General features: G+C 35.2%; 3 protein-coding genes across 3 annotated transcripts; 2 read left to right on the top strand and 1 right to left on the bottom strand.

The window, feature by feature from the left end:
- Positions 1 to 3,400: 3,400 nt before the first annotated feature.
- LOC121242976 (probable beta-1,4-xylosyltransferase IRX9H) lies at positions 3,401 to 9,577 on the top strand. The gene is given in 5 exon segments (XM_041141023.1): positions 3,401 to 4,040; positions 4,043 to 4,407; positions 8,112 to 8,361; positions 8,441 to 8,648; positions 9,024 to 9,577. Coding segments are annotated over 4 exon segments (1,188 nt in total). The 5' UTR covers positions 3,401 to 3,638; the 3' UTR covers positions 8,612 to 8,648; positions 9,024 to 9,577.
- Positions 9,578 to 11,477: 1,900 nt separating this feature from the next.
- LOC121243083 (ubiquitin-fold modifier-conjugating enzyme 1) lies at positions 11,478 to 12,979 on the top strand. Its single transcript, XM_041141143.1, has 3 exons — positions 11,478 to 11,915; positions 12,003 to 12,064; positions 12,731 to 12,979. Exons 1-3 carry the CDS (start codon positions 11,583 to 11,585, stop codon positions 12,858 to 12,860), a joined length of 525 nt encoding a protein of 174 aa, XP_040997077.1. The 5' UTR covers positions 11,478 to 11,582; the 3' UTR covers positions 12,861 to 12,979.
- Positions 12,980 to 13,129: 150 nt separating this feature from the next.
- LOC121243082 (pentatricopeptide repeat-containing protein At3g16610) lies at positions 13,130 to 15,923 on the bottom strand. Its single transcript, XM_041141142.1, has one exon. It carries the CDS (start codon positions 15,817 to 15,819, stop codon positions 13,345 to 13,347), a length of 2,475 nt encoding a protein of 824 aa, XP_040997076.1. The 5' UTR covers positions 15,820 to 15,923; the 3' UTR covers positions 13,130 to 13,344.
- Between the last annotated feature and the right edge of the window lie 2,007 nt (positions 15,924 to 17,930).

Genomic DNA, 17,930 nt, shown 5'->3' with positions numbered 1-17,930 from the left:
AACTCACGGAAGGTCCATGGAAGATGAAAGCCCACTATGATAGGAAGGAATGGAGAAAGAGAGGGTCTGACAATAGACAAGGCTTAATCGAACATTGAGGAAAGATGCGACATGAGGCAGATGGATAAAATATAAAACAAGGAGAAGAGACTTAGATGTTGAGATGAGTTGAATTGAGTTGCGAAAAATAATATTTTGTAGATCCCATTAAGATGAATTTAACATTTTTAGGTTGAGATGAGTTTAAATTTTTTTATGGAAAATTGAAAAAGTAGTAGGTCCCATCAATGATTGGTTTGAGATGAGTTGAGTTGGGTTCAACAACCAAACACAACATTAAATAGGACAAGAATCAACATAGAAGGTGGTGAGCTTCATTTTGGGATCTGAAAGGAAGGAAATAAGCATAATGCTCCAAAACCATTTTTTGTATAGAAAACTCTATGAGAACAATTGTAGAGAGCTTAATAAAGATGAAGAGCTTGTATTAAACTCTACTTGTAGTGGATTTTACACCCTACATCTGTAGATGTAGGCTTTAGTTAGTACTATTCATTTGGGTTCCAGCCAGGGAACCCGGGTATACCTGGGTCGGAACTTGGATCGGGTTAGCCCGAGTCTAACCTAGGCCGGAACTCGGATTGAAACCGGTTTTTAAAAATCTTTTATTATTATTATTTTTAAAAAAATCAAAGCCTACATGTTGTTCATGAAAAAAAAAAATATTGATGTAACATTCAAACTCTATTTATTTAATTTTTTAAATCAAAACCTACATATTCCTTGACCATCAATAAAAAGCAACATGGAGAAGAGAATAAAAAAAAAACCATAAAATATATAATTCATTGGACATAATATGCATTTTTCTTTTGAGTTTTTATCTATTTAGTTGCTAGAAAGGGAAAAAAAAAGACATCAAAACATTCAAACCGATTGAAAAAAAAATGGGTTCCAGGTTTTTCTATGCTAGTATCGGTCCGTATTTGTTCCGGTTATCCTGGTTTTAGACCGGACCAAAAAAAAAAAATTAGGTTTGGATAAATAGGCCTAATTTCAGTGTCGAATCACGTAAATATTAATCCTTCTTATTTCCTGCAATTTATCATTAAGCTAGTTATAAATGAACCCTTAAACATACTACCACCAAGAACCACGACATGAAGGGAAAATGCCATCCGATCATGCTGTTGACGTAAAAATGTATCAACATTTTGTATTTAAAACTGTGCAATAAATAAAAAATCTACAACAATATTTGACAAGTCAAAACTGTGTGACATTCAAAACTACAGTTAAGAAAAACACTGAAAGCCAACCAAAATTCAACACACTTTGTCAATCTACCAAAATTTACACATTGTGAAACTTGCATTTAATACACTCACTCAAAACCATTAAAATATGCATGACTTTGTCAAAATTTCCATCACCAAACTCTATCCAAATTTATATTTTTGCAATTATCCAACTTCTACGTAATATCATCACTGCCACGAGGAAACACGCTACGCACATGCAAACCATCACTATCTCCTCATTTTCAAGATAATAATAATATTAAAATATTATATTTTAATAATATTTTACTTAATTTTTAATTTTTATTTCAATTCAGTTTCATCTTATATGTAAAAACAAACGAGATCAATAAACAATAAAAAAGCTATCAAAAAAGTTATCAACTTCACCAGAACACGAGATCCATTTCTATATATGTCATCGATCGAGCATGCAAGTAAATGACAATATTTGAAAAGAAATCAACATTTGCAGTTCTTATGAACTCATGTCTCATTCCTCATGCACTGAACTAAAGATGGATTTGATATACATATTATGGTATGTCATCTCAATTCATTATTATAATTTTTTTAAATTTTAATATAAAAAATAAAAAATAATTTAATTTTTTTAAATTTTAAAATAATAATAATATTAAAAAATAATATTTTAATAATATTTTATCATCTCAACTCAATTCAACCTAATTTAATATTCAAATAAACTATGTGCATGTTTTGGATTTGAGTTTGAGCAAGGTTCGAAAAAACGTCGGTTCGATTCAAACTGATTCAGCCGATTCAAATTTGATCGGTAAGAAACTGAATCATTTATATAATATTTTTATTGAAACTAATCAATTAATTTATATTTTATACTCTTTTTTATACATGCCTATACAAAATGTCTTACGTGGCATGTGACATGACTTTTCATTATGTAGTAGATGTCAGATGATGATAGACAAAATGTCCAACAAAAATTTGACAACGAACGTTTTTGAAAAGTCTGTAATTCAATTCAACCTTATGATCTTTCTGGTGAAGGGTCAAAATCAATGAACGAGTAGCTTATTAAACATGTTTTTTTTAAAAAAAAAAAAAAAAAATTGATCTCTCTCTCTCTTGTTTAAATATAACTTTTCGATTGTAGTTTAAGAAATTCTTAAAAAAAGTTTAGATGTTTTGTAATGAAATTTTAAGAAAATTTTCTTTTATTTTTATTTTTTGTTTTTATATTTTCCACATAAACTTAGACATGTGATTAGATTAAAAAAAATCATTTTTGGATAATAGAGATTTTTTAACATTTTAAAAAAAATTTAGATTAAAATTAAAAAAGTAAATTTTCAAAAATCAGGAATAGTTAAGAAATATTTGATTCAATTAGGCCTGGTTGACGGTTTAGATACAAGAAGTATTTTATCTCATCTTTTATTATCATTATAATTTTTTTTTAAATTTCAACACAAAATATAATAAACAATTTAAAATTTTCAAATCTCAAAATAATAATAATATTAAAAAATAATATTTTAATAATATTTTATTCAATTTTTAACTTTAATCCCAACTCATTATTCAAACAACACTTAAAATGATAAATACAATCAATAATTATCGACTGACTTGTGGCATAGTAACATGGAGACTATGAGTTTGTGGATTCTACGAGTATATGTTTACAAAATAATTATTTTTCAGATATTTACAAATTATTTTATTATTATTTTGTATTATTTATAAACTATTTATTATTATTTTTGTTACTACTCACAATCATATAGATACTCTTAATATTTAAACGAGCTTAATTCTTATAAAAAAAGGAAAAATGATACACTTACTATTATTTTTTATAATTTTTATATAATTATATATTAATATGAGTGTATTTATATAAAATGATAATATTTTTATAAATATATCTTTCATTTAAAACATGATTATATAAAAATTATAAAAAAGAGTTGTACGTGGTATTGTAGAAGGATACAAAATACGTCTTTTTAGACCTTTTAACGAAGTGCGGTTTGATAAATTGAAAAACAATTACCGCCAGTAATCAAAACAGGGAATGATTAGCGTGAGCGAAGAGAAGACGACCGTCTTGGACAACTGGCCACGCGTTACTGAGAACGCGTACCACTACTCTCCCTCTCTTCTACTACCTACTCATCTCTTCACTCTCCGCTCAGTCTAGATCTCGTCTCTGCCGCGCGAAGCTTCCTTTTCGATCTGTCCCTTCCTCGATCCCCCATTTCAGCTAGAGTTTCTGAAGCCAGATTACGACTACTCGAAGATCATGTAGTGGGATTCTTTTTATGCTTTGTGTATGCTTTGTGTAACCCAGTAATGGCGTCAATTCGACGGACGTTATCGCCCTATCACGATCGCCCGTACCAGAACGGCGAGGATCCCTACTCTCCAAAGCTATTTCCCAGCTCCAAATATTCGTCTCCGTTGCAGGACTTCGCGGCTCGTTTCCGCCGATTCCTCGGGTATCCGCCGCGGAAAGGCCAGCACGGCTGGAGACGAGCGTTCTACAGGTGTTTGTTCTTCTTCTTCTTGGGTTTCTTGCTGGGTTTGGTGCCCTTCGGCCACTTAGACGGCGACGACATTCGGGCCCACAGCCACGACTTCTTTGAGATCAAGCCCCCGCTCCTCAACGTTCACCAAAACGACCTATTCTTGGCCCACCAGCGCGAGGCCTCCGACGATCGTGTCTTGGTGGGCGAAGTGAGCTTGGGGAGAGAGTGAGGTCCGATTTGGTGCCCCGGAAGCAGCTGATTGTGGTGACGCCTACGTATGGCCGGGCGCTCCAGGCGTACTTCTTGAACCGGCTGGGTCAGGTGCTTCTGCTCGTGCCTCCGCCGCTCCTGTGGATTGTGGTGGAGACGAAGGCGGCGTCGATGGAGACCGCCGAGATACTGAGGAAAACGGGAGTTATGTACAGGCACTTGGTGTGCGCTCACAACTCCACCCATGTCAAGGACAGGGGTGTGCATCAGAGGAACACGGCCTTGGATCACATTGAGCGCCATAGACTCGATGGCATCGTTTACTTTGCCGACGACGATAACATCTATTCCCTCGATTTGTTCCAGAGCTTGAGAGAAATTAGGTTGGTACTCCCACTTTTAGCTTTGATTTCCATTATCTAATTTTGGGGGTACTGCTGATCTAAATTTGACGATATAAATAGATTTTGTTATCGCAGTATGAGTGATTTGGTTGTATTTATTACTGTAAACTCCTATTTAGAAATGCTGCCGGAGCTAGCACATATATATCTTGCTTGTGGATTCGAGCTTCTGCGTGTTGTGTGCAATTTATATAACCTAATCCTTCTATTTGTGATTGGAATAGTAGTATGAAACTGTTCTTTAGATGGTGATCTCTCCTCTACTACACCCTCCAGGCCCTGTAGCTCCTCCAAGAAGAAATTCATCTGATGCTTAACATTATCAAGCACTTTTTCATTCCAAGTCTACAAGTCTTTCTTCAATGCTTTTAGTTTGCAGTCCGAGATGAAGCTTGGGCTTCCTTGAGAATTGTAGGAAGACCACCATTATCTAGCCTTGTCTACAAAACCTTCTATTTTCAGCCATGTATGCTCAAATTTGAAATTCCTTCAACCCCCTTAATACCTTCAAGGTCTAGAATAATGGGAAAACCATCCAAATAAAGTCTAGATAGTCTTGTTTGATATTGATTAGGGAAATAGTTTGTAATTAGGTGTTTTTCTCTTGTATACTTTCTGTGTACTTGGGATATGCCTAGTTACATGGTTGAATAAATTTCTTACTTATAAAAAAAATAAAAAAAAGGATTAGGAAAATATGCCCCCCAAGCTAGGGATATAAGAAATATTTCTATTCTAGACCTAGAAGGATTGTTAGACCACACGAAAGAACCTCCAACAAGAGGAACATCCTCAAGATTTTGCTTAAAAATGAAGTCCTAGAATTTCACCATAGCGGAACTAAGATGAGATTCTTTCACTTTGAAATCAAGGGACATTGAAATCCCACCAAGTACAAACATGTAATGCCCAAAAGAAGGCCTAAGCTACTCTAAAAGGACTAATCACTGGTACAATTGGAGACCCTTTGAACCATTATAAAGAGCAAAAACTTCTACCTCCCATGCAATATAGGATCTCATTCACCACATATACTCACTCAATATAGGGTATCACAATTCCCTCCTAAATTCCTGATGTCTTTGTTGGGCTATTCCATCACAAGTGACATGATTCAAGTCCCACATTTATAGTTGAGATGGACCATTTGTAAATTCCCAAGGAAGGCCCAAGCCACACTAAGACCCTACTTCAAAAGAACTAGTCAATGGTACAATTGGAGCCCCATGGAACCATTATAAAAAGCAAGAACTTCTCACTTCAGTAAGATCTCATTGGCCACATGTAGTCACTCAATATGGGGTATCACAAACACTAGTTAGCTCCTCCCAAGAATGCCTTCTTTCACTGCAAAATTTGGTCCAAAAATTCCTACAAAGCCCACAACAAACCATCTTCTAGATTGTTTTTAAAGAAACAAGCCATCGTAAATTCCCCCACACACTTTGCCAATATCTCCACCACTCTATTATCTCACATTACCATAATTCCACCAGATGCCCCTCTAGAAGCTAAAGAGATCCATCCCACATGATGGCACCCCAACAAACTCCAAACAATGATTCTTGAGATGATTTCCAGCTTGGTTTCATGCAAGTGAACAATATCTATCTTCCATTGACAAAGTACATTTTTAATTTTAAGAAGCTTGTCAACTTCATTTAGCCCTCTTAACATTCCATTGACTCAAGGTGCAACACTTTCCAGCAATCCTTTTGGTGCCACCCCTGGTCGAAGAATTGGAGTTTCCATTGTCCTTATATCGAGACCCAACATGAACCTTTTTTTAGTGCATGTTTGGGATTGCGGTGGGTAATATAGCTCTTAGCTTAAGGTTTATAGCTGTAGAGCTTAAGTAATAAGCTCTACTTTTAAAAAGCTATTTACTATTTGGTAACTATATGTCTAAAGTACTTTTAAACATGTTACATTTGTTTGGAAACAATATAAGAAAGTTTTTTTTGAGGTAGAAATGACATAGAAGGTCATTTGAAAGTTGTGTTCCTGTGATAATGTCAAATGGCAAATTTGTAATTATCTGAAAGTTGTATCGGTATTTTTGCCCATTGACAGTCTTTTTTTAAATTGGAATTACATTCCTATGATGCTTTTTCTCAAACTTACTTTTTAGCTTATTTGAGATTAAAACGTACTTTAATATGTAACATCCAAACAACCTAGTTTGATCATTTTAGAGCTTTTAAGGCTATTTAAGTACTTTTTAAGATCCCTAACGCAACCTCAAACAGGTCCTTAGTATAGGTAACCTGAATCAGCTTTTTGACTCGCCACTTATTCCTAGGCTAGGTTGTACGATCTGGACAAGCAAAATTGTCTCTTTCCCCTTGCCAAGCTTAAAGAATTTTGGCCTTTCTTCCCATCTTCTAACATAAACAGGCCAGGATTGTTTCCAACTTTATTGAAGGGCGGGGCCTTTATTACGAACTTTGATAACCCCTATCTCCCCACCCATGGGCTCGCTCCTTCTCAGTGAGCTGCAAATACCCACTTTTGCCCAAGCCATATTCAAGTCCACCTTCGTTAATAAGTTGAATGACTTCTTTAGCATACTTGATATCTCCTTTTCTGCTATGCTGCTGTTGAGAACACCAACGCCATCCTTTGTTGCGTAGGTTTTGGTTTTATAAGATGCGGACAGGTCAATTAACTTCTGCAGCCTTGGTTTTGCCCCTGCTTGCCCTCAATGACTATTTCATCACCTTCCTTGTTACCCATTCTACCCCTGTTAGGAAGCAGAGTCACCGAAGCTTTGACCCAATCCTTCCCAAACTGTAGCCTACAATCTCTTGACCACCAGGACAACAGTCAGTGCTTTATGTATTATCTCCTCTAGGTATCCCCCACAAGCCAAAAGCTTGTACAAATTCAGCACTTCTTCTCTACACCAAGGAAAGAGTGGAACGGAGCCATCACTCAAGAGTTCCTGGCTAAAAGCTAACTATCCTCTAGGGTCTCTTCCTTCTGGTATTACCAAAGAATCTCGCCAACCACCTCCACCAAAATCCAACAGCATCAAGAGCCTTCCATGTCTGTTATGCCCCCATTGAATAGTGAGACTTTGTTCCCAACTCGAGAATATGTTGCATTGCATCCAATAACTCCATAAACTAGGAAATACCGATTCTTCCAACCATCATCGTCCTACATGCTGCCCTACTAATATGGACCACTATGATTTTCTCTTTTGCCTTAAACAAGAAATATTTTTATTCAACTAAAAACCAACATTCAAGGACCCTGATTCAAAAAAAGGTGCTCTCAGTAAGGAAAAGAGGAAGAAGAATGAAGTTACCTTCCTCAAATCACCACAGGGAGTCATTAGAATTCATGCACAATAGAGAGAGAACTCTCAGGGAAGATCTTAATGGTGGATAACTTGAGGAAAAGGAAACAAGTCCTTTTGATTAAAGTAGATTACTTTAATCAAAAGGAAGAAAGATTGAAATTATTACTTTCTAACGACTAGTTCTGAATGAATATAAGGTGATCATATTTATTGAATGGATTCCGTCACTTTGAGAAGCTTTTGATATGGATTTTGGTATTTACTCACTGTTTAAGAAAAGTTTTATTTGTTGAAACTTTGTCATTAAGAATGAATTGCACCTTGCCCTACCTGCCTTCTCTTGGAAAGTCATAATATTGCTCTACTCGTGATTTAGCCGGTTTGGCACTTGGCCTGTTGCTATGGTTGAACAAAGCAAAAACAAGGCCATATTGGAAGGCCCAGTATGCAATGGAAGTCAAGTAGTTGGATGGCACACAAATGAGAAAAGTAAGAGACTTCGGAGGTTTCACGTTGATATGTCAGGATTTGCATTCAACAGTACGATCTTGTGGGATCCAAAGAGATGGCGACGCCCCACCTCAGTTCCAATTCGACAGTTGGACACAGTCAAGGAGGGTTTCCAGGTATACATCATAGAGCTGCTTCTTCCAAATTTTCTTTGCAATATCATTATTTGTGGACTAAGTTCATGTATTTTCTCAGGAAACCACATTTATGCAGCAAGTGGTGGAAGATGAAACTCAAATGGAAGGTACACCACCCGGTTGTTCAAGGATAATAAACTGGCATCTTCATATGGAAGCCCGACATATCGCTTACCCTAGACGCTGGCTGCTTCAGAAAAACCTCAATGTTGTCCTCCCAATTAATTGAATCAAACTTCAACACTGCAATTTTGATGCCTTGAGAGGTAAGATCTTATTTGTTACCATTATTATTAGTTTTTTTTTTTTTTTTTTTAATGAATAAGAAGTTTCATTCAACTAATTGAGAAAGTACGTGCAAGCCTGCCTCAGCACATAACCCAAGCAGCTTAATGCTGCACACCACTTGCACTCAAAACTAAACGAAAAAAAAAACTATATAAAAGATACGTCAAATACGGAGATAGATCCGATAATGACACAAAAAAGTGTTTTAAAGAGCTCTTAATTTATTTTAATTTATTTATTATTATTATTATTTTTTTAAATTTTGCGCTTGGAACATTCTACATTTGTAATATTTGACCTGCCCCTACTTATAAAATAAATTAATCTAACCATATGGCTTTGTTTCATGACAGTGTTTCCATGCTTATTGTTGGTGGTTCGTTTGTTCCTGGATTGATCTTTGCTTCGATGTTTCACCATCGGCATTAAGCAGCAATACTTGTGCTCTGTTGGGAACAACAAAGAAATACAAGATTTGTGATTTTTATTTGTAGAAGTTTTCCAGCATCATATTCTTTCACAGAAACGAAGTTCCATTTTTGTTGTAGAGTTTGGTTGGTTGGCTGGTCGGTTGGTTGGTTGGTTGGTTCGTTTGTTTGTTTGTTTTTTTGTTTTTTTCCTTTTCTTTTTCTTTTAAGAGAGGGAAGAGGGGGGTGGTTAATAGGACTCACCCTATGCGGCCAAAACCTAAGGTGTATGTGCTGTGGGGGCAGGATTTCTTGTAGAACTTCACTCTCTATGTGAGTGATGTAGGCATTGATTGTATTCGGGAAAAAAAAAAAAAAAAAATAGGCGAAGGCAACTTGTCCATCATCATACTTCTCAATTTCATCGTCTATAGGAAGTTTATATCTATCAGTAATAAGATTTCATTAAATTATAAAGAAATCAAAAATTCTATGTGTAATTATTTTTGTATACTCTTTGCATACTCTACTAATATAATTGGTCTCAATATTTTGAATACTGTACCGGATGCCGTACCGGTCAAGGCACCGGAACGAAATATTTCAGTATCGGTACCGTTTCGGAATAACGTTTTGGGATAGTCAATATATGAATAAATTATATATATAAATATATATAAATTATATTCTAAAATAATAGTCTATATATAAAAATTATAAATAGTCTAATCTGAATTGGGGGTTAAAAAATAAGCTTGTAATTTGAAAAAATGAAAAAAAAAAAAAAAACATGCTGAAATATCGGCCGGTACTGGTTGAAATATAGACCGGTACTAGTCGGTATTTTGGCCGGTACGGAACAGATATAGTACCTGTACTGGCCGGACGGTCGAAACGAAAAATTTCAGTCGTACCGGTTGGTACGGTATGAAATTTAAAACACTGATTGGTCTCATCAATTTTTTTAAAATAAAATAATTATTTAGTCAATTAATATGTGTAAAAATTACGATAAAAGTGTGACCGTATGTATAACAACTTACACAAGAAAATGAAGTGGAGTGGTGGCCATGAGCGTTTATGTGGAGCAAAAATAATCATTTGACGGAAATTAGTGTGGGGGTGTTTGGTGGTGGAGTGTATTTAGGTTGGATGTAGTTGGAGTACAATAAATTTAGGCCTAGTTTGGGTACGTGGTATTATAAGAATCTTTTACTATTATTTTTAATTTATTTATTATTATTATTATTATTATTTAATATTTTATTTTTATTATTTTATTATTTTTTATTATTATTCACAAAATATTTGAAAATATCATATCATCTTCACGCTTCTCAAAATTGGGACAAAAATCGACGTAAAAGATGGAAAGAAAGTGAGGGAGAGAGAGAGAGAGTAATGAAGTTGTACATGGATTGAAAATGTAAAATGGTCTATTAGCACAAAAGAATAATAATACATCTATAATTTTTATAATAAATTTTTTACGGTTATTTATTAAAATGAAAGTATTTGTATAAAATAATGTTATTTTTATAAATTATTTTATAAAAAATCCTTGATTTAAAATATAATTGTATAAACTATACTTAATTATTAAAAAACTTATAAGTCTATTATTTTCGTACCATAAAATTTAGCATATCTCTCTTTAGTAGAAATGATCAACCGGATAAGAAAATGTATACATCATTTCCTAAATTTAAAGATATTCATCATTGATGATATATCAAAATTAATATATTTCATTTTAGTATGTTCATTAACTTGACAAATAAACTAATGATAATTGATATTGCCAAATATACTATTGGTGAACGAGATTTCTATAGACACAGATATTACATAAAAATAAATTTATAAATATGCGTGATTTTATGTAATTCTTATGATCTATTTTACAATCTGACATATTAAATCAAATTATATCAATTTATAAGTTTACTTTTATATAATTTCTTTACTTTACTATTAAAATATTTCTCTTGCTAATATATATTAATACACAATTTATTATCTATAAATAACAGATTTTATTTTTTGAAAAAATATTTATAAATAACTGAATTATTGATATAGTAAACGTTTTCGAGGTTTGACTTTTAGTCGGTTGGGATTTGTATTGACAATGAGTACTGCTACGGGTCTCAAATTCGGGATTCAAAAAGTTTACCGAATAGTGTAAATTTTTTTTTTCCTTTTTTATTTTTTTTATGTATTTTTTTAATCATCATAAATATTTTTTAAAAAAATAAAAAATTCACAATATCATAAAAAAATATTTTTTTAATCATTCGATTAATAAAAAAAAAAAAAAAAAAATCCCATCCGGTGAACTAATTCGGGACCCTAAGCATTTCTCATTGACAATGGACCGACCAATCTGTGTAGCATACTGGCCCCATCAAAATGAAATTTTACAGTTGCGTCCTCCACCTTTGAGCGCACCAGGACTGAATCAAATCTAGGGTTAGGGTTCGAGGTTGCTTTGCTTACGAAGAAATGGAGGGTTGGGACCCCAACACCAAATCCACACTGACCCAAATCCCTCTTCTGACGACGAAAGCTGGGCCAAGGGACGGAGCGGCATGGACGCAGAGGCTGAAGGAGGAGTACAAGTCTCTGATCGCCTACACCCAGATGAATAAGTCTAATGACAATGATTGGTTCCGGATCTCCGCGGCCAATCCCGAGGGGACTCGTTGGACCGGCAAATGCTGGTATGTCCACAACCTCCTCAAGTACGAGTTCGACCTCCAATTCGATATCCCCATCACTTACCCCTCCACCGCCCCCGAGCTCGAGCTCCCCCAGCTCGACGGCAAGACCCAGAAGGTTTCCTTTTCCAAAATTTCGTCCTCCTTTTTTCATCTTTTGTTTTTGTTAATACAACTGGTTCTGATTGAGCCGGTTTTGTTTCAGATGTATAGAGGGGGGAAGATCTGCTTGACCGTGCATTTCAAGCCGCTTTGGGCAAAGAACTGGTACTTCTTTGATTTTCCTTTTTCTTTTTTTTTTTTCTTTTTTTGTAAGATTCGGAATTTAATTTGAATTATTTGTTGAATCGTTATGATTATAACCATTCTTTTCTTGTTAAACTCTTCAATTAATTTGCTTGTTCGGATTTCTTCTCTGGCAAAGAACCTTTTGAACTAAATGCATTTCAGCAGCTTCTTCTTTTTTCATGGAAAATGCATCTGATTAAGATAAATTAGGTCATCTTTTCAGTTAATTTGCAAACCACCATTATTTTGGTTGAAATTCTTTCACCAAATTTCTAGATGAAACTTGTATATCCATTTTGGAGCTTCAGTGAACCTTTTGGTGTTAGTTCAAGTGGTAAGGGCTTGATCTTCATGGTCGAAGATCCGAACCCTTGGGTGTAAATAATTACTAGGGTTGTGCCAATTCGGTGAAAAGCCGATAATTTACTTGATTGGTATGATATGGATGTGTTACATGGGTTTGGGGTTCAATTGGGTGAAAGTCAACAACAATTTCGAGCTTCAATGAATTGTAATGAAAATAAAACCATTCTTTCCCTGGAAAAATAGTGGCTTTCCTTTAGGCTTTTGTTTCGCTTGCCCTCAATTTTCACAATAGTGGACTTGTAGACTGATGTATATGTTGATCATGGTTTTGTTTTGCAGTCCCAGGTTTGGCATAGCGCATGCACTCTGCTTGGGTCTTGCACCGTGGCTTGCTGCAGAGGTTCCCATTCTTGTGGATTCTGGTATGATTAAGCACAAGGATGATGCAACCTCATCCAGTGAAACTTAGTAATCTTGTGCAAAAATGTTGAGGGCTGTAGATCTAAACATTGAGTTCAAAAGTTCATATAGCTTTTATAGCTTGCTCGTTCAATGAAAATAATCGTTGAGGCATAATAGTCTCATTAACAGGATTTGCCCTATGGTGTGCAATTTATAACCATATATTACAATCCGTGAGATCCAATGAGATCCAATACATACTCTTCAGTTTTCTTGCCTTGAGTTCTTTGTTTTAGAATGCAAAACCTATACTTCAAAACATCTTTAGCATATATGCTGATAAATTGTTGCCAGCTCAAAATTGGTCCAGAAAATTCTCAAAATTGTGGGGTCAAGGTTTAAATTTCTTGCTGCCATTTACTCTTTTGTGTTTGTAAAATCTATTTAACCCAACTGCTCTTTCTTCTTCTCCATGCTATTCGTTGGCACAACTCCGAGCCGTTGTTACTTGTTACTTTGTTAGATCTCTTCCACCTGTTTATTCCTCTTCCTCACCAGTAATCACCACAGTTGCAGATTCCATTCCTGAAATGATGGAATCGACTTGCATCTCTAACGGTTATCTCTCTCTTTGTTATGAGAGTAATATATTTTATGGCAGTATGGCAGTCTACACAAATACGCAAATTCTTTGTAACTAGAATGGACTTGTTGGGACTCAAGCTAAGAATTCCAAATGCAATGGCTAGTTTCTCGCTGTGATAAAGGAGAATCCTTTCCTTCTCCTCTTCTTCAACATCGTGGAGAACAAAACTAGATTCTGCACGATATCCCAACCTTTTCATTTCCACAAGCAATTCCTCTAACTTCCTGTTTATCCATGCTGATTGTGGGTGGGATCGATCTCCACCAACAAATGCATGAATAACCCCATTTATCTCAACCCAACTGCAGCCTGGGCTTTTCTTAAAGCCCCTGTCCTTCTGCATGATTCTAACATAGGCTGCATCATCCCATCTTCCAACAGCACTGTACATATTAGATAAGAGGACAAAGTTTCCAGTACTTTCAGGTCCTATTCCTTGAATCTTCTTTGATACTTCTTCCCCAAGTTCAATATTCTTGTGGATCCTACATGCCGCAAGCAGAGCACCCCATAAACGAACATCAGGTTCGAATGACATTGTTCTAATGAAACTGTGCGCCTCATCCAAAAGACCAGCCCGACCGAGAAGATCAACCATGCAAATATAATGCTCAATCCTTGGTACAATGTTGAAATCACGACTCATGGTCTTAAACCAGTATTTCCCTTCTGTAACTCGTCCTGAATGACTGCAAGCAGATAAAAGAGCAATGAAAGTCACATAATCTGGCTTTAAACCCATTTCTAAAAGGTCATTGAACAGTGAAAGGGCTTCCATGCCAAGACCATGGATACCATAACCAGCTATCATTGAATTCCATGAGATAATATCTTGGGTATCCATCCTATCAAAAACCTGCCTAGCTATATCTATCTTCCCGCACTTTGAGTACATATCAATAAGCGCATTGCAGATTGATGTCTCAGCTACAAAGCCATGAACAATCGAGTAACCATGGCCACAGGCCCCATGTTGGAGAGCAGCCAAATGTGAAAAAGCTGGGAGAACACCCAACATGGTTGCGAGGTCAGGGTCAATCCCAGATAACTGCATTCGGTGAAAAATTCTTAAAACCTCCTCTGCATAACCATTCTGCATGCACCCTGACATAATAGCACCATAGGAAATAGTATCTTTACAAACCATGTGGTTAAAGAACCTGAGTGCATCATCTATAACCCCACACTTTGCATACATTGAAAGAAAGGTATTACCTACCATTGTATCCAACTCTAACCCTGATTTGACTGCGTAACAATGTAAGCGTCTTCCTCTGCTGAAATCGGTTAGGCTTGCGCAAGCTTGAAGTACAATCGCAAGAGTGACTGGAGTTGCATTTATCACACTTTGATGCACCATCTCGTCATATAATGCCAATGCCTCCATCATAGAATCACATATAACATATGCTCCAATCATAGCACTCCAACAAACCTCATTCTTGATACCCATCATGTCAAATATTTTTCTAGCATAGGATATGCAGTGACATCTACCATACATATCCAAAAGCCCAGTTTCAAGCACCACACCGTTACAAAAGTTCCTCCTCATAGAGTAGGCATGCATGGCCTTCCCTTGGTGCAAAGCATTAGCTTGTCCAACCGTCGGAAGAATTGTTACTATCGTTGAAGAGTTGGGGCTTGTTCCCGCTTTCTGCATATCCACAACCAACCGTATGGTATCATCATAAAGTCCATGAAGCGAAAACCCAGCAATCATAGCATTCCATGCTACAACATCCCTATGCGACATAGTACTAAAAACTTTTTGCGCCTCACCTAAATCTCCAGACTTAGCATACATATCAATCAAAGCAGTGCAGACAAAGACATCGGAATCAAGCCCAAGTTCTTTCGCATGATCATGCACCTCTCTTCCCACTTCCATAGCTTGCAGACCGGAACAAGCTTTGAGAACAAACGGGAACGTGAATTTGGTCGGTCTAACACCTCTATCAAACATCCGATAGTACAAACGGATGGCTTCTTCAAAGGGCCCATGCCACGCATGAGCTCTTATCATAAGGTTCCATATAATAACAGTCGGATTAGAAATTTTATCGAACACGCGGCGCGCAAGTTCGACTTCGTCACATTCAATGTACAAATGGGTAAGTTTCTCGAGTACAGTGGAATCTGCGAAATGGGTGCTGTTCTTGAGGAGAATTTGATGAATTTTCTTGCCTTGGGAGAGCGACTTCGATCGGATGCAAGCTTCGAGGAGGCATGTATAGTATTTGGCTGTTGTTTGAAAAGCTGCTTCTAGAAAAATAGCTTCGTTAGGGAGAGATTTCAGAGAACTACGTTGGGCATGGCAATTGGTTAGCAATCCCCTCCTATTGCTAAATCTGCAGAGACGCCTTGCTCCCCACTTCATTTTCTTCTTGGTTGCGCCAAATACTCCACCATTAATAACATATTAACAACCCTGCTATTCATAGTTTTCGTTTTCATAGAGTTCCAAAAGTACGTACTACACATTTAGGGCCGAGCGGATTGGGCCCAGTTGTTGTGGGCTTTTTTTCTTAAGTTTGATTCTACGAAAAAAAATCATAATTTATTTTCCTAAATCATAACTCGAATGATTATCAAACTATTAAAATTTTCTAGTTATGGGAATTTTAGGGGTTAATTATAATCATTAAGTGGATGGCTAAACTACTGTTCATATACATATATTATATGTTGAGATACCGTAGCTAAAATTGTTGTTTAACTAAATATAAAGGGATTGTGACGAGGGGTATATACTATATAGTCTGTTGGTAGCGGCCCACTGCGCAATATTGTATGTGAATTGGTGTATTTTCTTTTGAAGCTATTGAGGTAGAATCTGGTATTCACTAACTCGGTGTTGATCAACATCAAGTTAGTCATCAAATTTACAGTTCAATGTGGATTGTGGTTTACTTTGATCCCCTGAAAATGATCACTAGAAATGTCTCAATATTTTTTCAAATAACTTAAAAAAGAATAAGTACCTATAAATTGGTAACAATACATAAAATCAAAGTAAATAATCCAAAAAGAAAGAAAGGTGGGCCAATATATATAGCTCCTAGAGCTGACTAGTTCTTCACAAGTTTGGCAACTAAGTCTGTTTTTACTCTTAATTAATAGATAGCTAGTAAAATTAATGTATATATAAAACATGATAATATATATATATATATATAGAGAGAGAGAGAGAGAGAGAGAGAGAGTGATGCAAGGATATCTTAGTCTGACGATGCAGACTTGTCATATTCTACGTTGATAGCTCTGAATCGCTTACAATTAGATTTTTCTTAAGAATATATATATATATATATATATATATATATATATATATATATATATATATATAGTGCAAATATGATAAGGAATAGTGAATAATTCTCAAATTTGGACCTCACACTACGCCTAGCAGTCCATGTTTTGACAACAAAATCAGTCATTTCCTCTTCAAGTCCTCGATTTACATTACTTTTTGCCGTTTAAGCAAATGTTTTATTTTGACTTTTAGAGATGATTTTGATTTTAGCCAAATCTTTTATAGGATTATAATTTTGTCACGCATTATTTTACGGCAAGAATTAGGATTGTACCTTATATCAGCTTAACATTTTCATAATTTCAAATTCCCATAGCTATTTAAATCCAGCTTATGGGCTTTAATTAGAACCTGATTTTGATTTATCAATAAACTTTATTCTAATAATTTTGCGTCTTTTCTCAATCTCAACCTTTAGTTTGTATTAAATATTAACTAGCAGTCAGAAGAATCTTAATTATGTCCGACATCATAGAGAGGAAATAAAGTTGAAGGGTTCAAAATGGAATAATTTGTAACATATAATAGAAACCTTAATAATAGATGATCATCACATGATGATGATGATGATGATGACGACCATGCATGACTACTAGATCATTATATATATATATATATAGACCTTGAAACGTGTTTTGCACATTATTGACCTTATAATTGAAGCCACCCTATAAGAAATTATGTGTCCCACAATAGACAAAGTTCTTCAACACATAAGAGTAAGATCATGACGAGTGAACCCTTTCTTCCCATACATATTGTAAAAAAAGGGTCACGAGATGTCAAATAGGAACCTTACTTTTTTTCACTTTATATATGTAGCTAGATCTTCAAGAACAGTAGAACAAAGGTGAAAGGGATAAAAGAGCAGGAAAAATAAATAAAAGTTAACCCAAAGGATATTGATTGGCCGGGGGGGTCATTTGCTGAGTAATTATTACGTAAAAAGTTGGGTATAAAGAAAAATAAAGTTCTATAGCTATAAAAAAAAAATTAAAAAAAAAAGGAGAGCCATTAATTAATGAAAAGAGTATTATATATATAATATATATAATATTACATATATATAGGATTTTTAATAATAAAATTAAACATTTCGAAGAATATTAATGATACCAATTATTAATATATATATATATATATATATATATATAGTCCGTTCAATCTATCTATCT

Source organism: Juglans microcarpa x Juglans regia, chromosome 8D, assembly GCF_004785595.1.
Source record: "Juglans microcarpa x Juglans regia isolate MS1-56 chromosome 8D, Jm3101_v1.0, whole genome shotgun sequence".
In the NCBI taxonomy this organism is placed as follows: Eukaryota; Viridiplantae; Streptophyta; class Magnoliopsida; order Fagales; family Juglandaceae; genus Juglans; species Juglans microcarpa x Juglans regia.
The sequence above is the reverse complement of the archived record's forward strand: the minus strand, read 5'-3'. Positions and strand labels throughout refer to the sequence as shown.

What these genes read in the sequence shown, in the direction of transcription:
- LOC121243082 (XM_041141142.1), bottom strand. Translation starts at nt 15,819, where the DNA reads ATGAAGTGGGGAGCAAGGCGTCTCTGCAGATTTAGCAATAGGAGGGGA.
- LOC121243083 (XM_041141143.1), top strand. Translation starts at nt 11,583, where the DNA reads ATGGAGGGTTGGGACCCCAACACCAAATCCACACTGACCCAAATCCCT. An exon ending in TCGACGGCAAGACCCAGAAG is followed by an intron (nt 11,916 to 12,002) that starts GTTTCCTTTTCC and finishes GTTTTGTTTCAG; the next exon opens with ATGTATAGAGGGGGGAAGAT. An exon ending in CCGCTTTGGGCAAAGAACTG is followed by an intron (nt 12,065 to 12,730) that starts GTACTTCTTTGA and finishes TTTGTTTTGCAG; the next exon opens with TCCCAGGTTTGGCATAGCGC.